Below are 23,445 nucleotides of genomic sequence, written 5' to 3'. Positions count from 1 at the left end.
TGTGTCCAAGTGAAGGCCACTCATGCTAACATACGAAGAATTCTCGACTTTATTATCTAGAATCAAAACATGTCTCGATTCAAGACCGATAGCGCCCCTCTCCAATACGCTTGAGGACTACGAGTGTTTCACCCCCGGTCACTTACGTATAAAATGACATTTTATACGTAACCGTTAGTTGATAAATTGATAATCGATGAGCGATTCCGACAGCGATGACTTCCAAAGGATCCGTTGATAATCTATATCACGCGCGTCGATGCGAATCTGGCGATACATTTTCGCGATATCGGATGAACAGACGTATTTGTATCTACGCCATTGTATTATAGGATGACCGACATGAGATCGGTTTGTAATTTTGGCCCGGCGTTTAAATGATCATTTAACGACGTGCCGTTAGAAGTAACGCTCGATGCGTTAAAAACAACGCGAACACGCGTAGTAGAGCTACTTTCCCAGATCACCCCGTGATGTGGGAGATAAACAGATTGTTCGATTTCACTTTGAGCTCAGGCTGCATATGCCCAAGTCGTTGATATTCGGAGATAAAATCGGAATATTTTTTCGCTAACTCGGGTTTATCGCGAAATCTTCGTATTAGCGAATTTACCATTTTTTCGGCGCAAAATCTTGAATTGCCGATATCGATCGGAGGACTCGTTTTGAACGGCAGGCGAACAATGTACCGGGCGTTAGAGTCGCGATAATGCGTCGAGCAGAAGTGCTCTTCACACTGTTGTTCTTGCGGCGTAAGAATTGATTGTCGTGGGAGTTCTTCAATCTCCCAGAAGCGACAAAGTTCCTCTTCGAGAGAGGGAGAGCTTAGAGTGTGATGAGCGGAAATGCTACCGCGAGGGCAATGAACGGAAGTCATTGTCGACTGAAATGGATCTTGTTTCTCGAGCGACGTGAGCGGTCCCGAGATTATCCATCTGAAAATGGAATTTTGAGCAAAGGGTTGTCCGACGCTTCCTTTGCAAACACCGTCGCAAATGATGTCGTTATAAAGATCTGCTCCGATTATGAGATTGATAAGATCGGAACTCGTTGGATCCGCGTCTGCTCGCGGTAACTCAGAGAGATAAGAAAGTGACGAGAGATCCACGTGTCTTCTCGAAGTATAAGATCTTAGCGACTTTAGAATTAGCGCGGTGGTAGAAAGCGACAGAGCGAGAGATTCTCGATGAGAAATAAATATGTGTGTCGCGTGTTGAAAAGTCCCCGCGTTAATCCCGTCGACGGCGGAAACGGAGATCGGCATACGAATGCGTTTGACACGCAAGATTTGCGCTAAACTTTCTGAAATGAAAGTCATTTCAGAGCCCTGATCGAGGAGGGCTCGGACGACCGCGATACGATCCGGCGGACTGCGAACTGTTACCCAGGCCGTCGCTAATAGGACGGGTGATCGCTATCGCGTGACAATTGAGGCGCTCAACGAATTTACTTCCGGCGTCGAATCCGACGTTTGAGGCGACGAGCTATTAGGCGGTGCATTTTTCAAAGCACTTGAGCTAAAATCCGAGTCAACGTGTAGCATCGAATGATGCTTCTTGTGACACATCCGACATGAATATTTACTTTTGCATTCATGTGCGGAATGCCTTGCTCTCAAACAATTGAAACAACGTTTTTGTTGCTTGACTATATCGCGACGTTGACTCGCAGTCCTGCTCACAAACGCAGGACATACATTTATAAAGTGTCGAGCTGGACACAACGGGCACTGCGATTGTGCAATTGCAGAGGCAGTGGCGGTATGAACTCGCGCGGCTGCGACAGGTTTTGCCCCGGGTTTAGAAGCTGACGCTGGAGCGGATGCCTCCAACGCGCAAGTGCGAGATTGAATGAATCGGCTTAAATTCTCGTAAGACGGCAGAGCATCTGTATCGCTTATCTTTACATTCCAAGCTTTGCGCGTTACCGGATCTAATTTTTGGACAATGATATGCACGAGAATATCATCCCAGAGTTCTTCCGGCTTTCGACCGAGGGTTTTCAATGATGCGACCGCTATATTCATTTTATCGTTTAAAGTCTGCATCTCGGTAGCAGATTCGCGCGTGATAGATGATAAATTGATCAATGTAGAAAGGTGTTTGTTTATCGACCGCTTTTTGTCTTCGTACCGCGAGGTCAAGGCTTTCCAAAATTAGCTATTTCAAAATTAGCGGCCGTTATAGAAATATTCGCGATACACTCTAGAGCACTACCTTTTAAACACGATGATAAAAAATGCATGCGCGCAAAGTCAGTTAACTCAGTATTGTTTTGAATTAGCGTCGTAAATCGATCGCGAAATTGTTCCCATTCGTCATAATTACCGTCAAACGGAGGCAATTTAATGGGGGGAAGATGCAAGAGAGAAAACGCAGACGCTTCCGCGGGCAGCCTCGTCGAGGAAAATGACTAATTTGGATTCACGACCGGCTCTAACTCCTCCATGATCTCTGCCATGTAGTCCAGAGCGTTTTGGTAGGCTGCGTAGGTCGAGTCAAAATGATTCTCCTTGAAGTAGCTAAAGGACAACCGGGTCGCTTCCGGGATCCTCTGCATTACGTCGGCATGTCCGTTAGAGAATTGAATCCAGACCTAGCCGATGAAATCCTCGAGCGAACCTTAGCTGGAGTTATGGAGCTATGGAACGCTGATACTGCTGCTGAAGTACAAAGTGCTCCAACATCGAATGTCACTAACTAGCGAACTTATCCTCCACACACGCTTCTATCCGGCTCGAAGGACCAATATGTTCGGGAGTCGACCTCGACGAGATCGCCCGAAACTGAAAGAGACGCTCAGAGATGAGCGAGAAGCGGTGTGTAATGCGAATCCGTGGATTCCCTGGAGGATAAGGTGTTGATAGACAAGATTCGAATACAGATTATTTTGATTTCGCTTTATTTAGAATAATAGGAGCGAGCGACGGCACGTATTTCGCGATTCCGACGGATATCTTGATTGTCCTGTTAATTACTGCCCTTTGGCGCGGTTCGGAAATCTTGATTAAGAGCTTCTTGCTAGAAACTCTCGCGATAACGGAAATCTTGACCGCGAACGGCGGATGGAATCTAGCGCGAGGCAGAGGTCATTCGCGATGCGGATAACGAGCGTCGACTCTCGGAATCCAAACAATTAACTTTCACAATGTCTTAGCACGAAAAGAGAAAATAATACAGCGTAAGGTTTTCCCGAATTGACCGCCGTGAGAATATGTGCGCGATCGGATGCGAGACAATTCGGAATTGAGACGAGTAAGCCACTGTAACTCCGATGCGAGCGAGAATAGAGAAAAAAAGTTGATCGAGCTCGATGAACGTCGACCGGCTCAAAACGTCGTTACAGGTAGACTAAATCCATCGACCGCGGAAGCTCGTGCTCTGCCGATGGGAATAACAAGCTTTTTCTACGTCGAACCTTCGAGAACTAGCTGTTTGTTACACTTTTTCTTTGTTATGATCACGCGATCATACGCCGATCGGCTGATCGCGTCGATGTTTATTCTCGCTCGGGTTTTGATTGCGGCTTCTAACGTTCAGATTTGTCGGTTAAATTTACAGTTTAAACTTATCGATTAAATTCAATGTTTTTGTAAAAAACCGCTTTCGCGAGGCGGTCGTGGATAACTCGGTCGGGATCCGGGGCTCGTGAAAGGGTATCGAGAGACAAACGATAGATGCGTTAGGTAAAATATAATTTATTGCGTTTAAATATATGTGTGTATACAGAGTGAGTGGGTGTGTGTAATTATTGTGTGTGTCGGTGTGTATGCGCTTGTATGTGAGTGAGTGATAAGCGAGCGAGTGCGTGTGCGAACGTGTAATATCTGCGTGGTATTTACAATGTATATCGCAAGTATGTGGGTGTGATCGTGTGTGTGCAGTCAAACGCCCTCGCGTATGTGTGAATGTCGGAATGGTTTAGCGGCGGTCGCGGCGGTCGCTGTGCGTCCGAATTATATGCACGGCTTCACGGATGCACGGTGCGGAATGCGATTTCGGCGGATTCGCAAATATATCGATTACTTTGCGCGGATCTGGATTGCGGCAGGAGCCGCTAGCTGCCGGGCGGTAATTTCGGTCGGGTCGGTGGGCGGTCCTTAAACGCGTCGGTATCGATCTGATTGCGTCGATCGATGTCGCGGCCGGGTTAGATCCTCCCCCCTTGAGCGGGACTTAGCGCGCCGTATTAATGGCGATTTCGGTCGCGGTAATGGCGGTCGCGGAATTACTACTCGTTCTCGGATATCGCGTTATTGTTTCGTTAGGGATGATTTTCCCGCAGAATGCAGGAGTGCAACGGCCGACGGGAACACCCGTCAATGGCAGGGAACTCCCTACCACTGGATAATCGCCGTTGCACGCAGGTGGACGGATGCGTGTGAGGTGTCGAGAACTCTCGACGGAGGCTGGGTACGCCCAACCCCGTTTTCCTCTTTTCGCAATATATCGGAAGGATCGCTCGTGGAGATGCCGCAAACTCTCGGCGGAGGCTGGGTACTCCCAACCCCGTTTTCTTTCTCCTTGAGCGGTTATAGGATCGTATCGGATTTCCAGGCGTCTTACAGACTCTGGCGGTTGCGGAAGATCTGGTCTCGATATGGAAAATGTGCCCTTATTTATACCGCTTTCTCCGGCGGGTGCGCGTGCGTAATATGCCTGATTGTTTTAAGGCATATTGTTTAAGATTGAACCGCCGCGCGCGACTCGGGCGGTTTCGGGAACGGTCGGTACGGTTACCCGAGCGCGGCGACGGTTCCCGGTAAACAAACGCGTCTTGACGGCGGTTATAAATTCGAACGCTTTTCTTTATATCTTAAAAATGGGCGCTCGGCGCCTCCGCATTATGCCCGACCGGTGTTTGTCGGGCGGCGGACTTCCGGCGGATCGACGGCCGGGTAACGGTGGAGGGATACATCGTTACATTTTAATCTTGAACATGTGTTATGGCTGATGAAGAAGTTATGGCTATTGATGATGAGAATGTCATTCTCAAAGATGACAACTTGATGGAGATTGAGAATTTGTTGGACGATTCATCAGACGATTCGAAGACCGCGTACTTTCGAAGGATTCCGATTACAATAGTGATTGCAATAGTGATATTACTGACATAAATCAACGTACTTTAAGCCGAGTTGAAATAAATAGTTTAGGTGCTATGAAAATGTGTTGTATATACTTTTATTATAAAAGTGAAGACAATGAAAAAAATTGCACATGCTGTTTTATGCGTATTTCAGACTTATTTTCGAATATTTGTGTTGTGCGACAACATGAAAGTGCAATTTATGACCTAATCCTGGGATCGTTTTGCGGAGAGTGTAGAAAATCGCTGTATCAAATAATGCCTTGTAATATGTGTCCAATTTGCACTATATAAGTTGGACAAAACTTGTGTTGTGAAAAGACTTGAATAGGAAATATAGAGGAACCCAAATACATTGCGCGATTAGAACAATATCTATAGGAGGATTTCATAGGAGTAAACTCGGCGAGTTTATGCGACTTATGGGAAGAGGAATGCCTTAAATGTCTCGATGAATTAGAAGCACAATATCGATTCAGAGTGTCAAAGGGGCTTATGATTCGATCGCTGCTTGGCCGAATTGCGCGACTACAAGGTTTAAGGTATTCGTTACGTAAAAAATACAAACGCTTAGATGACTGTGTCCCGGCGCTATCAAGTAACATCCCAGTAAATTCGGTAGTGCAAATGTTACAAGGCCGAGAGATCGGTTTAAACAAATCGTATACAGCATGCTTGGACGATTACCTGAGACATTATCCATTATCGGTCGACTTCAAGGATTGGTGAACATTGTATCTATTTTTAAAAATATTAAATATTAAAAATTAAATTAGTATACTAATAAGACTTTTATTTTTATGTTTTAGAAGGAGCGCCGCTCTATTATACATATTTTTTATTTTTTATATTTCTATTATTATTATAATTTTATTTTATTATTTTTATATTTTTATTTTATTATTTTTATCTTATTATTATTTTTAATTCACACACACACATTTGTATTATGTACACATTTTTTAAAATAAATATTATTATATATAATAAAATGTTGATTATTTCTGCGCCTCCTTTCCTATTCTTACTCCTGCATGCCTCGCGTTATCTCTCTTTTTCTCCTTCTCTCGAGAACGTCATCCTTTTCCCACGCCAATGCGGGCGCTATCCTTCTACACGCGTGCATGCCTCGCGCTAACTCTCACACCGCCTTACGAACGCTGTATCATCCATGTGCATGCCTCGCGCTATCCCTCTCCCACACATTGCAGACGCCTCGCGCTGTCTCTCTCGTACCTATTCGCGGACGCCGTGCGCTATCTCTCTCGCACCTACTCGGCTTCGCCGCGGTCTCCCTCCCCTCTCCGCGGCCTCCACGCCAGCCGTTTCGCCGCGGTCCCCCCGCGTGATGCGATACCCTCCGCGCTGGTTTTCCCTCGCCCCTCACCACCCCCTCAAAGGACCATGGCTTAGAACCGGCCTAGATACTCTACTGGTCGATTTTAGAATTTCTACAGATAAATCAGTTGCGATCGTTAGCTTCCCGCTTGAATTTATCAACATCAGGCACACGAGCGATAATTCTGGAACGGATTATAAACTTTCATGAGAGCCAAGGAAAAGTAAATCTTAGAGAAATGGACCAGGCTACGGGCAGTTACAATAGCGGAGAAACCGGCGCAAACGTTCCCCCCCAATAGATGCCTCCAACCAGATCTGCTCCGACACAAACAGCACAGAACACAGCATTGAACATAGATAATATTGTTCGGGCAGTAGTGCAAGTGTTGGATGCAAGGGAACAGTCACGAAGAGAGGAGAGATGCTTACCCCCATTGGAGAGAGGATCAAGTGCAACTAATAGTGAAAGCAGTTTTAGTGCTAATAAATGGTTTCAAATTAAATTCACGACAAAGATGATATCAATTTTCTCCGGAAAAGACGAAGAAAACATACAGAAGTGGATAGAGCGAATCGCCAGTGTTACTCGCCTCTATAATTTGGGAGACGACGTGCTAATCGTGGCGGCGATAACACAATTGAAGGACAGAGTGTTGGATTGGTACAACTGTCAAGAGCTGGAGTAGGTATCCACGTGGGAGGATTTTAAATATCACGTAAGAAGACATTTCAAGATAAAAGAATCCTATACAGCAACACTAGCTAGAATTGGGCAAAGAACATGGAAAGCGAAATCGGAGAAATTCATAGACTATGCCGAAGACAAATTAACGCTGATGCAGACACTCTCGCTCTCGAAGAAAGAGAAAATTGATTTGCTGGCCGATGGGGTTAAGGATCCTGTGTTAAGAAAACTCGTGCTAAGTACCTGAATTAATAACATTCCTGACTTTCTAGAACATGTGAGAAGAATAACAGAGGACACCACGTTACCAAAAAACAACAGTTGGAATATACGATATGAAGGTCGAGGAGGTCCAGCCAACAGGAATCCGAGCGCGCAATCGCTTAACACCGAGATAGTTTGTTTCAATTGTAAATCCGGACATCTTTCAAAAGATTGTACATAAAAAAAGTTCCTTCGAAATGATAGTCTGTTTCAAATGCGGTCTGGAAGGATACATCAGTTATGCTTGCCCTAAGAAGGATGCGGTAGCAGCGAGTCATCTCATCGATCAGGAGAAATCTGCATTAGAAAACAACGGCGTTTCGGCGGAAGACTCGGTGTATATAAATACAGTGGACTTTGCGTCGGGAGACCGAGCATGCTAAAGTGCGAAGCGTGAGCAACCCGAGCGTAAATTTTGAAGCCTTGGTATACGGGAAGCCCGGTAAGCCTTATAAAACGGGCTGTATTTAGAAAGATTTTTTCCCAATAAAGAGTTATTCACTATTATTAATAATATTAGTTTGAAAGGCGTCAACGATTCCGTAATTACTGTCGAAGGTAATATTCACGATCAAATTGCTTCACATGATATACCAAACAGGTGGTATGATATCGAATTGTTAGTGATAAGCAATAGCACTATGCGATACGATTTGTTGCTAGGCAGGCAGTTTTTTGCGACTTCGGAGATAAAATTAATCTATCAGCAAGGAAGGTTCAGTTTTGAGATAGCGAAAGACCCCGAGGATAATGTGCATTCCATTTTCAATCAATATAGACGAAAAAATAAATGTCATCGAGAATGGCTTAAGCCAGGAGTAGTGTTACTAGGAGAGTTCTAACTCAGGTCCTCTGAGAGGGGGTGAGAGGTGAGGGGAAACCAACGCCGGGAGTATGACGTCACGTGGGGAGACCGCGGTGGAACGATAGGCGCAGGGGCCGTGGAGAGGGGGGAGGGAGACCGCGGCGGAACGGTAGGCGAGGGGTTCGCGGAGAGGGGGAGGGGAACCGCGTTCTAACCGGTGGGCGAGGGGTCCGCAGAAAGGGGGGAAGGGGAAAGCGGCGAAACGGTAGGCGAGGGACCCGCGAGGAAGAGGGAACGCACGCGACCGCGAGTAGGTGTGAGAGAGATAGCGCGAGGCGTCCGCAATGTGTAAGAGAGGAATAGCGCGAGGTATGCACTTGGGAGAGAGAGAGAGAGAGAGGGATAGCGCAAAGCATGCACGTGGATGATGCGGCGTTCGCAAGGCGATGTGAGAAGGACAGCGCAAGACATGCACGCGTGTAGGAGAAGGATAGCGTCCGCATTGGCGTGGGAAAAGGATGACGTTCACGGGAGAAAGAGAGATAATGCGAGGCACGCATGTGGGAAAAGGAAAAAAGGTGTAGAAATAATCGATATTTTTAAATATAATAATAATAATAAGTTTATTCAATAATTGTGTATATAATACAATGTATGTGTGTGTGTGTGTGTGTATTAAAAAAATAATAATAAAAATATTAAAAATAATAAAAATATAAAATATATAGGTGGCGTTCCTTCTGAAACAGAAAAGAAATTTTATTAATTAATTCAAATATAATATTTTTTAAAATAGATACAATTAATTCTTCGAGTATTTCAATGTGGTTCTCACCCATAACAAGACGTCAGCTATGTTTTATATATCAAAATCCCAATCCTTGGACGTCACTATATAATGATCTCGCAGACAATGATCCAAATCTATTGTACGAGATTTCTTCAAGCCGATTGCTTGACCTTGCACCATTTGTACAATTGAAGTAACAGGAGTGTTTGTCGATAACGCCGGGACACGGACATCTAAGTGTTTGTATTTTTTGCGTAACGAATGTCTTAAACTTTCAAGTCGCGCGATTCGGTTAGCCAGCGATTGAATTCCATGCCCCTGTTGTAACATCTCGAGTCGGTACTGTTCTTCCAACCACTCGAGACATTTAAGGCATGTTTTTTCCCATAACTCGCATGCACATACCGAGTTCACTTGTATAAAATCCTCCCATAAAAATTGTTCTAATTCCGCAAAATGTTCGGAGTCCCCCATATTTCCTAATTAAGTCTTTTCACAACACAAGTTTTGTCCAGCTTATACAGTGCAAATTGGGCACATATTGCAGGGCATTATCTGGTACAGCGGTTTTCTACATTCTCCGCAAAACGATTCCAGGATTAGGTCATAAATTGCACTTTCATGCTGTCGCACAACACGAATATTCGAAAATAAGTCTAAAATATGCATAAAATAGCATGTGCAAATTTTTTCGTTGTCTTCACTTTTATAATAAAAGTATATACAGCACATTTTTGCCGCACCTAAACTATTTATTTCAACTCAGTTTAAAGTACGTTGATTTATGTCCATAATAACACTACTGCAATCACTATTGTAATCGAAATCCTCCGAAAGTATGCAGTCTTCGTCTGATGAATCGTCCGACAAATTCTCAACTTCCATCAAGTGGTCATCTTCGAGAATGACATCCTCATCTTCAATAACAATAACTTCTTCATCAGCCATAACACATATTGTTAAGATCGTCATAAGGGCGAGGACGGTTTAGACGGCAAGTGACTGCGGTATCGGGTGATAATAATCAGATATCTGGTTACGCTAAAAAGAAGCTCAGCGCGTTGAATCGCAAGTTTTTAAAATCATTGGGATTCGTCGGACGAAATACTTAAACAATATGATTCACATCTTGAATATCGGAGGTGAGCCGATCTTTGACGATCGTATCGTCAAGATTGAGACTCATACGTACAATCCATATGCCAACACAACGGTGGGATATAGCGGCGAGATACGGATACCGATACAACATCAAGATTTGTATATGTTACCATGTGAAAGTTTTCTATACGTCGAGGGAAAGTGGATGGTGCGTAAAGGAGCTGAAGGGAGAAGAGTGATATTGGGCAACAATTGTGTCACGTTTATGTTTGATGAACTTCGATATGAACTAGACGGTGTGGAGATTGACCGCAACAGAAACGTTGGAATAACTTCCACGATTAAAATCTATGTCTCTCTAACAGCCGAGAGGGGTAAAATCGTGGGGAATGCTGCGTGGAATATGTCACATAATGCTGCTGAAGCTTACTTCAATTTTTGCGTGCCGCTAAACATACTATTGGGTTTTTGTGAAGATTATAAGCGAATTGTGATTAACGCTTGTCACGAATTAATTCTGATACGTTCGCGCAACGACAACAATTGCATATTTGGAAATGCTACGGCTGAAGCTGATATCGAATTATTCAAGATACAATGGCGTATGCCACATGTAATATTGAGCGAGGTCAATAAACTATCCTTGCTACGCGCGTTGGAAAGCAGGCGATACTTGAATATGAGTTTTCGCTTCTGGGATCTATACGAATTTCTTCTATTGTATAATACGACCAAGCATTCGTGGACCGTGAAAGCCGCCTCTCAGCTGGAGAAGCCGCGATACGTGATGTTTGCGCTGCAGACTGACAGAAAAAATGCTGTGTCAAAAGATATTACTACATTCGATGACTGTAAATTGACCAACATTAAACTCTATCTAAATTTGGAATTTTATCCCTACGATGATTTAAATTTAGATTTTGATAAAAATAGATTCGCCCTCCTGTTCGATATGTACTCCTGTTTTCGCAAATCTTATTACGGATGTGATCATGATGTGCTATTAAACATTTTAAAATTTCTATATTGCGGTCCTCTCGCGGTTATTGACTGTTCGCTACAGAACAAATCTGTTAAAAATTCCACCGTGGACGTAAGATTAAGGTTTGAGTGCAAAGAGGATATACCGGCAAATACTACCGCCTATTGTCTCATTTAGCACGATTGCCTTGTCGAATATTGCCCATTGACTAACGTAGTTCGTAAAATTACATAGATTACCAAATATCCCTTCCAATGTCAAAATATATAAAGATTGAAATTTTGACGGTCGATAGAAGTCGTACATCATTCTTGCAATCGTGCAGTAATATTGTCAGCATGATCGCGCCAACGTTTATGGATCTGCAAGAATTTATTATCGGGCGAAAAGGGCGGAATTGTCGTGAAAGGAGTAGCGATGAAAAATGGATTTGTTCTTTTTTTTGCAAATCCCATACGATGGCGTGCACTTACAAAATCTGAGAGATGTCAAGCTTCATGGCTGACATCACTATGGACTTTAATGGGAAGATGGAAACGTTCCATACAGCTTCGCTAGGCGATTGATTACGAGAGCTGTGATGGATGCGATGGAAAAGGAAGATGGAGCATCTACTATCGTGTACGTTAAAGGATACGAAAAACGAGAATGGCTGACCGATATACTTGATGATGATGCGAGAAACGACGTTATTTTCGAGATCTTGGATGCGGACTATGAAGATATCACTTCGTTAAATAAGCTAGACGTTACTAATACTATGCGCTGAAAAACATTTGAAAAATTGCGCTTTACAAAATGTATTTAAAATATTCAATTGGTGGACGAATCATCATAAAGATTCATCCAAACATTATTTAGAATAAGCTATTGTTAAAATGTATTTTTATTTTCTTTTATTTTCCCCTTTTCCTCTTTCTTATTTCAGTATGCGATTCAGTATGTGATTAAATTTCAGTACGTGACGTTAGATAACGGCATCAGTCACCTTATCGGGCTACAGATGTTACATGTCTATAAACATAAAATTTTTAAAATAATTATTTTGTAGTTCAATAGTCGTTTTTAGCCGTTCAATAGTCATTCGATAGCTGTTCAAAGCTGTTCCATAGCCGTTCAAAGCTGTTCGATAGCCGTTCGATAGCTGTTCAAAGCTGTTCAATAACCGTTTGATAGCTGTTCAAAGCTGTACGATAGCCGTTCAATAGCTTTTCAATAGCCATTCGATAGTGGTTTACATATTATAAAAATATATTATTCATAGTTAAAAAACTTTAAATAATTGTTCGCGGGAACATGTTTAGTTTTGTCTTCTTATCATGTGCAGAAGGTAAGCGTTCTTTGTAAGTGATACATGCCCTACTCTAAAATGTTTCATCGAGACAATGTTTGCCCTGTCGTGGCTGTCATAACGTTTCGAGCAGTGAGTGACAAAAGCGTGTTCAAAGTTCGTTTATTACACGAAGTGTTCGAAAATACCATCATTAATAGAAACGGTGTTGTGCCAGGGCCGCTGAAACGGGTCGTGGTGGGCGGAGGATTTGGCGATGGGGCTGCTGAGAACCCTATTGAATCTTGTAGTATACTAGAGAGTAAGCAATATTTTCGCATATTTTACGTTGTAATAATTATTTATAGTATATTATAATATATTATAATTTTATTTTATAGTACGATACTAAGAGCGACATACAGATTCCCGGTTTTCTAAACTTTGAGCACCAGCGATTTATTAGAATGGTGAAACGTCACGAGCGTGAGATCGGCGAGGACGTCTGGGAAGACAACTCCGATGGCCTCCATGCGGAGTTAAGACGTCTGTTCGATCTCGAGCCGTACAAGGAGAACGTCAAGTTTCGGCAAATTTATCTTACAGACACGTAACTATGACGTTCCAAACGAAAGAAGCTTGCGTACATAGCGGTCTTAATATTATGTGTCGAGAAACGTGATTCATCAATTTCCTTGATGTTGTGCAAAAATTTTTGACTAATTTCTCTTACGTACAAGTAACTAAGACGTTCCGAACGAAGGAAACTTGCATACATAACGATCTTAGCTCTGTGTCCCAAGAATTGTTATTTCTCAATTTCCTTGATGTTGTACAAAAATTTTCAACAAATCTCACTTACTGACACGTAACTAAGACGTTCCGAACGAAGGAAACTTGCGTACATAACGATCTTAACTCTATGTAACGAGAAACGTTATTCCTCATTTTCCTTGATGTTATACAAGAATTTTCAACATATCTCACTTACTGACACGTAACTAAGACGTTCCGAATGAAGAAAACTTTTGTACATAGCGATCATAGTTCTGTGTGGCGAGAAGCGTTACTCCTCAATTTCCCTGATGTTGCTCAAGTATTTTCGACTAATTTGACTTACAGACATGTAACTAACAAAGGGAGGGCGCGACGTTGGGGTCACCGAATTTAAAAAGGTTTTTATATAGTGTAGTACTCTACCAGAAGAGTACTTGAGCAAAGCGACAGGGCGCAACGCTCAGCCATTTTCAAGAAAAATTTATTTAAAAAATACAGAGTTCCTCATACCCGGTTCCGTTAGACCGATTATCGAGAAGTCGGCGTAGGTCGGGCGTTAAGCGTGTGACTATCACGCAGCAGACACGAGTTCGATTCCTGTCCGTCGCATTTTTTATTTTTTTATTTTTTTTAATACATTCCTGCAACGAATGTTTATTTATATAAAATAAAATTAATTTAACTAACCATTTTTTTAAATTTGCATTTTCCAAACATAATTTTTTTTAAATTTACTCCGAAAGTAGGCATAATTTTCATTCAACTTACAAACATTATTTTATACATTCTACCCGTATTTTCTATATAAAATGAAGCAAATAAAACTATTTCAACATAGTTATAATTTAATACAAAAACTATTTAATTCATCATAATTTTGTTTAGTGTCTAATTTTCTGTCAACTTCGTTATACCGCTCCGACCATAATATTTTTGTACCTGATTTGACCGTAACTGCTAACGGTACACTTTGAATATAGTTATAATTTATTATTAATACACAATTGCAAAGAAAAATGCGAAGAATATTGTGCCAAAACTTTTATTTATTTTATTATTCATCCTCATTATCATTTTTATCAACACTTTCTGCAGATCGTTTACAATTGTTTGGATGATACTTGTCATAAAAGCACGTGAAACAAAGGCTTTCCTCACACCATGCGCACTTTACAAAAGATGCATCCCGACACGCACAATGCTTTTTCAAAAGTGTTGAAGGAAAGCAGACATTATTTACATTAGAAAAAATTGATCTTTCCTCTATTAATTTCGCAGCAAACCAAGCATATTTTAACATAGGAAAGAAGATGGGAGCGCTCAATTGGTGGTGAACTATTGAATGTATTTTTATAGCATCTTCGCGCGGTGCTATTTCTCGCTGATCTTTCAGTAAAGCAGGTGCATTTTGCATTCGTCTTATAAAATTTGTTACTTGCCGATAAAAATATACGTCGCATGGTTGACAAAGAGGCGTACATTTTGGAGGAATAAATTTCAAAGTACAAGTTGCTTCCCCAGAGTCATTTTCAAAAATATTATCATGCAAACTACAATCTGTTTGCCCCTCCCAGGAATCAATAATCAGCATAAATTTATTATTTGTCACATATGGCACTACGATAGTTTCAAGAAACTGTTTATATAAATCTTTCGTTAATTTTCCTGATTTAGAACAAGTAACCACAACATTTTTAAATTCTGCTTCTAATTTCTTAACAGTTTTCGTAACTATAGGGCCAAATTTATTCGTGGGCTCTTGTAGACACAGAAAGACTCGGGGAAGCAACTTGCCTGACGCAGTTATGCTGTACTGTGCGGTGTATGAATGTGTGATCTTATTCAAACTCTGTTTTTTTACAAATACGGTTTTGGCTCCCTGGAAGTCCAATGATCTGTTATAAATCGTCTGGTATTGACAATCTGTTTGGTCCGTATTGATCACCAGGTCCAAATCAAAGCTAGGAATCAGGAACCTCGTTTGCTTTTGAAATTTTTCCGCAGCCTTCACTGTCTCCTCGAGAGTAACGATGTCTCTTTTGCTCACGTATTTAGTAATTTTCCGTTGCCTTATTTTGTGCTTTCGCTTGAAGACCTTCGCCCACGTAAGACTGGCTTCAAATCGAAAATTATCCGAAAGAAAAGGAAAAGCTGCTGCCATCGCCCATTGCTGCAATGTCCTAGTAGTAACCTGTAAATATTTGATTTACATAAAATATATGCTACATAGAATAAATATAATATTATCATATAAATAATATTTTTGAAAACATAACGGAAAAAACGCAATAAATTTGTTGTTTTTTCTATAAGTTATCTTTTATGTTTTTACCTGCTCCAAACAATGTCTTGCTTCGGTGAAACGATCGAAAGTTTCAGAATCTATCGTTCTTAACTTATCGATTCGCGTTCCACCTTTTTGAACGTTTTTCTTCCATCGCTGAAGGTGATCTTTTCGTTTTAAACGGGAGGCACCGTTTTTATGAAGAGCGGCCAAACTCCATTTCGGATGTGCCTGCGCAAGGCCAACAACTTCTTCTTTATATTCCAGCGAAATATATTCTTTAGAAGGCTCTTCAAAATCTTCTGGATTAAAATCGGAGTCGACCGCTGAATCATCTGTGCACTGGAAAGAATGAAATTAGATGTTTTTTTACAGTTATTAAGAAATTAAATAACAAATTATTATAATAGTAAAAAAAACAATAAAACATACCTCCTCAAATTCTCCTTCTTCATCACTTTCATGGAACATAATTAATTCTTCTTCTGTTGTAACAATGCCTTCATTGAGCACACTTATTGTTGCTTTGCTTATTTCTTCTGCCATGGCCAAAGAAACAGAACTGATTTTTTCAGGAGGCTTGTTTGTCAAAAGATTCTGTTCTTCATAAATACAATTGGCAGCAAAAAGAGCGTTCGTAAATTCTCCTTTGAAATTTTCGTCCAAAAATGATCTTTCTCCGAGATCCATATCAAGTTCCCGACTGGTCGAAGGTCCTTTCTCCATTTTTATCACGGACGTATCGTAGAAAACTTTCGTTAAATACACTTACAGAAAGCACTTTTTGCAAACTTCGCGCTCTAGTATCAACCGACGCTGTCACTAGCTCACGTTAAACTGGTGGATCACTGGCTTCGTAAAAGATCGGACTGGATCAGACAGGATCTCAAAAGATCTCGAAGAATAGAATTTGTATAGAAATATACGTTAGGGAAGTAGTCTGGAAGGGGAACAGAAACCGTTAGCAGTTACGGTCAAATCAGGTACAAAAATATTATGGTCGGAACGGTACAACGAAGTTGACAAAAAATTAGACACTAAACAAAATTATGATAAATTAAAAAGTTTTTGTATTAAATTATAACTGTTGAAATAGTTTTATTTGCTTCATTTTATATAGAAAATCCGGGTAGAATGTATAAAATAATGTTTGTAAGTTGAATGAAAATTATGCCCACTTTCAAAGTAAATTTAAAAAAAATTACGTTTGAAAAATGCAAATTTAAAAAAAATGGTTAGTTAAATTAATTTTATTTTATATAAATAAACATTCGTTGCTGGAATGTATTGAAAAAAAAAAATAAAAAATGCGACGGACAGGAATCGAACCCGGGTCTGCTGCGTGATAGTCACACGCTTAACGCCAACCTACGCCAACTTCTCGATAATCGGTCTAACGGAAACGGGTATGAGGAACTCTGTATTTTTTAAATAAATTTTTCTTGAAAATGGCTGAGCGTTGCGCCTTGTCGCTTTGCTCAAGTACTCTTCTGGTAGAGTACTACACTATATAAAAACCTTTTTAAATTCGGTGACCCCAACGTCGCGCCCTTCCCTTGTAAGACGTTCCGAAAGTATAAAACTTGTCTACATAGCGTTCTTAGCTCAGTGCGCAGAAAAGCGTGTCTCCTCAATTTCCTTGATGTTGTACAATGATTTCCGCAAATCTCACTTACTGACACATAACTATTGTAAGACGTTCCAAACGAACAAAACATGCGTACATAGCGATCTCAGCTCTGTGCGCAGAAAAACGTTTATCCTCAATTTCCTTGATGTTGTACAAGAATTTTCGACTAATCTCACTTACTGACATGTAACTAAGACGTTCCGAACGAACAAAACATGCGTATATACCGATAGCAGCTCTGTGCGCAAAAAAGCGTTTATCCTCAATTTCCTTGATGTTGTACAAGAATTTGTAACGATGCATCCCTCCATCGTTACCCGGCCGTCGATCCGCCGGAAGTCCGCCGCCTAACAAACACCGGTCGGGCATAATGCGGAGGCGCCCATTTTTAAAGATTTATAAGACGTTCCGATTTGTAAACCGCCGTTAAGACGCGTGTTTACCCGGAACCGTCTCCGCGCTCGGGTAACCGTACCGACCGTTCCCGAAACCACCCGAGTCGCGCGCGGCGGTTCACCGTTAAATAATATGCCTTAAACATTAAGGCATATTACGCACGCGCACCCGCCGGAAAAGCGGTATAAATAGAGCACGTTTTACATCTCAGGACCAGATCTTCCGCAACCGCCAGAGTCAGTAAGACGCCTGGAAATCCGCTACGATCCTATAACCGTTTGAGGAGAGAGAAAACGGAGTTGGGAGTACCCAGCCTCCGCCGAGAGTTTGCGGCATCTCCAAGAGCGATCCTTCCGACCGTTTAATAAAAGAGGAAAACGGGGTTGGGCGTACTCAACCTCCGCCGAGAGTTTTCAACGCCTCACACAATCCGTCCATCTAAGTGCAACGGCGATTAACCAGTGGTAGGGAGTTCCCTGCCATTGACGGGTGTTCCCGTCGACCGTTGCACTCCTGAATTCCACGGACCGACTATACCGGACGACACGACAAAACGTTACTCACAAACGGATCGTAATTCCGCGACCGCCATTTACGAAATCGGAATCGCCATTAATATGGCGCGCTAAGTCCCGCTCAGGGGAAGGATCTAATCCAGCCGCGACATCAATCAACGCAACCGAATCGATACAGGCGCGTCTAAGGACCGCCCACCGGCCCGACCAAACTTATCGCCCGATAGTTAGCGGCCTCTGCCGAAATCAAGATCCGCTCGTATAATCGATATTATATCGAACCGCCGAAATCGCGCTCCGCGCCGCGCATACGTGCATGTAATTCGGATGCACCGCGACCGACACGACCACACCACTAACTGATTCCGCATCTTTCACATACACGGGTGCATCTTGCCGCACACACATCGCCATTTGCCTCACACACATATTCGATACACTGTACATACTACTAAGATATTATACGTTCGCACACCCATACTTTCGATACATTATACATCATACTTAGATATTATACATTCGCGCACGCACTCGCTCGCCTATCGTCTCACTCACGCACAAGTACACACGCTCACACACATACAACGTGTATACACATACGTTATACACATACACTCACTCTGTATACACACATACTTACACGCAATAAATTATATTTTACCTCACGTTGCTTTCGTTCGTCTCTCGATACTCTTTCACGAGCCCCGGATCCCGACCGAGTTATCCACGACCCTCTCGCGAAAGCGGTTTATTACAGATTTTTGGCAAATCTCACATACTGACACGTAACTAAGACGTTCCGAACAAAACATGCGTACATAGCGTTTTCAGCTCTGTGCGCAGAAATGCGCTCATCCTCAATTTCCTTGATGTTGCACAAAAATTTTCGACTAGTCTCACTTACTGACACGTATCTAAGACGTTCCGAACAAACAAAGCTTGCCTACATAGCGATCTCAGCTCTGGGCCGAGAAAAGCGTTTCTCCTCAATTTTCTTGATGTTGTACAAGAATTTTCGACTAATCTTACTTACTGACACGTAACTAAGACGTTTCGAACAAACAAAACATGCGTAAATAGCGATCCCAGCTCTGTGCGCAGAAAAACGTTTATACTCAATTTTCTTGATGTTGTACAAGAATTTTCGACTAATCTCACTTACTGACACGTAACTAAGACGTTTCGAACAAACAAAACATGCGTAAATAGCGATCCCAGCTCTGTGCGCAGAAAAACGTTTATACTCAATTTCCTAGATGTTGCACAAAAATTTTCGACTAGTCTCATTTACTGACACGTATGTAAGACGTTCCGAACGAACAAAACTTGCGTACATAGCGATCTCAGCTCTGTGCGCAGAAAAGCGTTTCTCCTCAATTTCCTTGATGTTGTACAAGAATTTTCGACTAATCTCACTTACTGATACGTATCTAAGACGTTCCGAACGAACAAAACTTGCGAACATAGTGATCTCAGCTTTGTGCGCAGAAAAGCGTTTCCCCTCAATTTCCTTGATGTTGTACAAGAATTTTCGACTAATCTCACTTACTGACACGAAACTAAGACGTTCCGAACGAACAAAGCTTGCGTACATAGCGATCTTAGCTCTGTGCCAAAGAAAGCGTTTATCCTCAATTTCCTTGATGTTGCACAAGAATTTTCGACTAGTCTCACTTACTGACACGTATCTAAGACGTTCCGTACGAACAAAACTTGCGTACATAGCGATCTCAGCTCTGTGTCAAGAAAAACGTTTCTCCTCAATTTCCTTGATGTTGTACAAGAATTTTTGGCAAATCTCACATACTGACACGTAACTAAGACGTTCCGAACGAACAAAACATGCATACATAGCGTTTTCAACTCTGTGCGCAAAAATGCGCATATCCTCAATTTCCTTGATGTTGCACAAGAATTTTCGACTATTCTTGTTACGTCCCGTCGAATTCCGGCTGCGAGAAGGGGATTGCAGAGCTCGGAATTTTTTGCAGGACACGATCGCGAATTTCGGGTCGAATGAACCGCGTGGTTCTCCCCAAGGATACCTGCGATCAAGGTTATTCGCGATGGATACGCAGATAGGGAAGGGAACTTAACGAAGAGGGTGCATTTTAGCTTAATATTAAACAAAACAGAGGGGGCATTCAGAAAACTAAGCTATTCGCGGAGAAAAGAATGAGTCAAAAGGGAAATCGAGACGCAGGCAAAAAGAATGAGTCGTAAAAGTGAAACTCGAGATGCCTCAGGAAGAGAAACTCAATATTAGACAAAGAGTGAGTCATAAAAGTGAAACTCGAAATGCGTCAGGAAAGAGAAACTCAGTATTAGACAAAGGGTGAGTCATAAAAGTAAAACTCGAAGTGCGTCAGGAAAGAAAAACTCAGTATTAGACAAAGGGTGAGTCATAAAAGTGAAACTCGAAAAGCGTGTCATAAAACAAATCCTAACCATCAGATAAGAAGTTTTCGTCCGAAAACTCTGGGAAGGACGCGCGTTTCGAAATATTCTAGAATATTCTTGATGTGTTTAACTAGATTATATTATGGCAGAACTCAATGTTATAAGACGCGTGTATGGTAAGTGGATTACTCGCAAGGAATTCGCGCGTTTAACGAAGTGGATTTGGTAATAATTGTCCGGGGTTCGGGGGTAACTAAAGGTCGCATAAGTATACTTTCTTACCTTGTGACGGATGGTCGGGATGTTAATCGAACGGTCCGGGATTCCCTGCTTGGTTCACCGATATCCGGCCTTCCTGGGATCCTTGTCGTTGATGTCACTGGGTGGAGTCCTTGGGCGCTCGACTTCGATTGGAATCAGCTTGGCTGGCCACTTGATGGGAGTTATGCACTTGGCGCGTCGCGAGATCTCTAAGGTAGCGGTGTGATGATTCGCGAATAATTGTTCGTATTCAGGATCGTAGTGCGGTGTTACACCAACGTATCGCGATAGCCCGGAATCTACGGGTTCTAGGATCAACTCGCGAAGTAGTTTACGCGCGCGCTTCTTCACTCCTCCACGTCTGGTCTTTGGCATTTGTTAATTTATTTAATTAACCACTGATCACTGGCTCTAATCAAGACGGCGTGTGCTTTCCAGAGGACACGGCGTGCGATGGACCGCACGGCTGTATCTTGTGTTTGGACTGATTGCAATAACAGTGTGCGGCGGTCCGTACTGCTGGTACTGTATATCAGGTGTAAGCGTGTGCGTGTGTGTATAATTGAATAGAGCCGGGCGAAAATGTATTTTGATAACTGTAGATTTTAACAGGATATTGTTAACAGAAAGGTTAACCAAACGGATGAGAGCGGAGAAATAATCTTAAAATGCGTATTATTTACTTACGGATGCGGAAGGCTCAAAGCAAGAGTTGGATAAGGTGCGTTAATGAAGAGTTGACTTAATTCTCATACAGCACAATATGTTCATTCAACTTGTACACTGTTGCATTAATTCGACTTAATTTTAGAGTTATAAGTAAATTTAGATTAAACACTAGAGTTAGGATTTTGAAATTGAATTTAAAGTTAGAGTTAGAATTCGAACTTAGAATTGAATTGCGTCGCAGTCGCGGGAGAGGCTCTCCTAAGAGAGCTGTTGACGGTTCGAAGTGGCGGAGTAGACTCCCAAAGTTGGAGCGCGCACTGGGCTCCTTCGCTTCGGCGGCTCGGCCGCTGCCGAGAGTAGGGATGCGTAGTGGTGGAATGCTCAGTAGTGGGAATTTCCTTAGAGCTAACGAAGCGCCATGCCTCTGCACTCGGAGGAATCAAGTGTCATGGCGTGTTTTTGGCGCGCTATTCAAGTTGCGCTTATTAGACTTAGATTATTTAAGAGAGAACAAATAGAAATTCAAAGGTTGAAATTTTGACAGGATGATACCTCCCCCCTCGGAAAAGAATGTTGGACGTTATTGTTCCAACATTCTCCAAAGCGCTTAAACTTATGCTTGTAGTACGCTTACATCACTTTCTTAAAGTTATGCTAACAATTGATTATGCGATTTTTATTAATCTAGGATCCTCGGTGGGTATATAGATATTTATTCAATTTACCATAGTCTTTCGGTGGGGCGTTTGGTGAGTTTTGGGGGTCTTCGCGCACACTTTCTCTAGGTACTTCTTCGCTATTCTTAGGGAGGGCAAGGGGCGTTGATTCTGCAATAGGGATCTCCGGGTCCCTTGTTCCCTAGGTGCTGGCTGTCCGCGGGCTCTCATCTGCAGGAGAAGGTGATTGAGCTCCAGACTGCTCCCAGCAGGTGAAGACTCCACCTATAGACAGAGTGAAGAGCGTAGCGTCTTATAATAGAATCGATTACGAACTTAGCGAGTCTCACTAGTAGGATTATGGCGAGCACTCCAGCGCTTGCTGATCCGAACGTGATGAATCGTTGCCACAGTCGTGTTCCGGCGTTTTCCGCTATCTTTTCTAATGACTTCTCGTCCATGAGATTATACAATGACACGCTCCCATAGGGGATCGTGTGTCCCATAGCTCCCTGCGCGATGGTGTCCAACATCGCGGGTTTTTCTACTGGGAACATTATGTGATTTCTCAAGCGGTCCAAGTCTTCTGTGGAGTAAATTCCGCTGATCGCGAGATTTGATGGGCTCACGTACTTCCACCAGGGCTTAGTTAGTGGTTGGATGGTTGATGGTGGTAAGGCCTCGATAGGTCTCGGCGTAATCCGAAACCATGTGTCTTCGACTCTGTACATGGTCGGCAACAGCTCGCTGCATTCCCTAGTGATTCCTGTCTTCATTAATATCCTCGATCTTGGTGATAAGAAGTATGACGTATTACCATGCGAGACGGGTAATTCGTTATAGCATTCCTCGGTCTGTCGAATTTTGCACAGGACGGGAACACACTTGATGATATGAATTACCTCGCCGACGGTGATTGCCATGTAGCCGGGCGATTTCATCAAACGAAATGCCATCTCGTCCGGGGCGATGCTGGAAAGTGAGAGTGCGTTTTCCAGAATTTGTTTCTCCAGGGCGCATTTTTGGCCCATGATGTCCCGGTACAGCTGTGTCAATTGGGTCTTCAGGTGCTTTTCCACGTATATGAATTTGGAGTTCACGTATGAGAAGATATCAAGGTTGTCGATGGCGATTCTTGATTGAGATTTGAACGTTCTTCTCGGTTGCGTCTCAAGGATAAATAACTTCGGGTGTTCCGTCTGGGTTAACTTATAGCCGCAGAGGTTCGTATCTGAAGTCTTGGCTAGAGCGAACGTAGTTTCCTTTGTTGTGACCGTGTAGATGACGGAGGACTCCTTCTGTGCCTCCTTGGGGGTGAGCCAGTAGGCGATGCCTTGGTATAATACATCAGCGTCGGAAGTTGCAGCTATCCGTCGGTATAATTCTCCAGTACGTTGACGTACCGTCTGCGTCGCTACATTCACCCTCCGTTGCGCGGCAACGGCTTCCTGAGGGTAAGACGACTTCATTTGAGGTGTGCTTGATCGGCAACTCCAGGCTCCTGGTAGTTATCTTGATAGAAGCCTGTACG

At 42.5% G+C, this 23,445-nt stretch overlaps 5 protein-coding genes across 5 annotated transcripts; 1 reads left to right on the top strand and 4 right to left on the bottom strand.

Annotated features, from left to right (window-relative positions):
- Positions 1–463: 463 nt before the first annotated feature.
- LOC138943681 (uncharacterized) lies at positions 464–1,264 on the bottom strand. Its single transcript, XM_070314643.1, has one exon. The coding sequence runs from the start codon at positions 1,262–1,264 to the stop codon at positions 464–466; it is 801 nt and encodes a 266-aa protein (XP_070170744.1).
- Positions 1,265–1,414: 150 nt separating this feature from the next.
- LOC138943680 (uncharacterized) lies at positions 1,415–2,047 on the bottom strand. Its single transcript, XM_070314642.1, has one exon. The coding sequence runs from the start codon at positions 2,045–2,047 to the stop codon at positions 1,415–1,417; it is 633 nt and encodes a 210-aa protein (XP_070170743.1).
- Positions 2,048–10,090: 8,043 nt separating this feature from the next.
- LOC138943679 (uncharacterized) lies at positions 10,091–12,940 on the top strand. Its single transcript, XM_070314640.1, has 2 exons — positions 10,091–10,687; positions 12,728–12,940. Exons 1-2 carry the CDS (start codon positions 10,091–10,093, stop codon positions 12,938–12,940), a joined length of 810 nt encoding a protein of 269 aa, XP_070170741.1.
- A 1,217-nt stretch (positions 12,941–14,157) lies between these two features.
- Positions 14,158–20,964, bottom strand: LOC138943678 (uncharacterized). Its single transcript, XM_070314639.1, has 5 exons — positions 20,669–20,964; positions 19,552–19,616; positions 15,816–16,067; positions 15,436–15,713; positions 14,158–15,294 (listed from the first exon to the last, which is right to left on the bottom strand). Exons 1-5 carry the CDS (start codon positions 20,962–20,964, stop codon positions 14,158–14,160), a joined length of 2,028 nt encoding a protein of 675 aa, XP_070170740.1.
- A 1,177-nt stretch (positions 20,965–22,141) lies between these two features.
- LOC138943677 (uncharacterized) lies at positions 22,142–22,945 on the bottom strand. Its single transcript, XM_070314638.1, has one exon. It carries the CDS (start codon positions 22,943–22,945, stop codon positions 22,142–22,144), a length of 804 nt encoding a protein of 267 aa, XP_070170739.1.
- Between the last annotated feature and the right edge of the window lie 500 nt (positions 22,946–23,445).

This window comes from Polyergus mexicanus, unplaced genomic scaffold (genome assembly GCF_030449975.1).
Source record: "Polyergus mexicanus isolate NDT 795.1 unplaced genomic scaffold, iyPolMexi1.0 SCAF_31, whole genome shotgun sequence".
NCBI lineage: Eukaryota > Metazoa > Arthropoda > Insecta > Hymenoptera > Formicidae > Polyergus > Polyergus mexicanus.
This window is presented reverse-complemented; position numbering and strand designations above follow the sequence as displayed.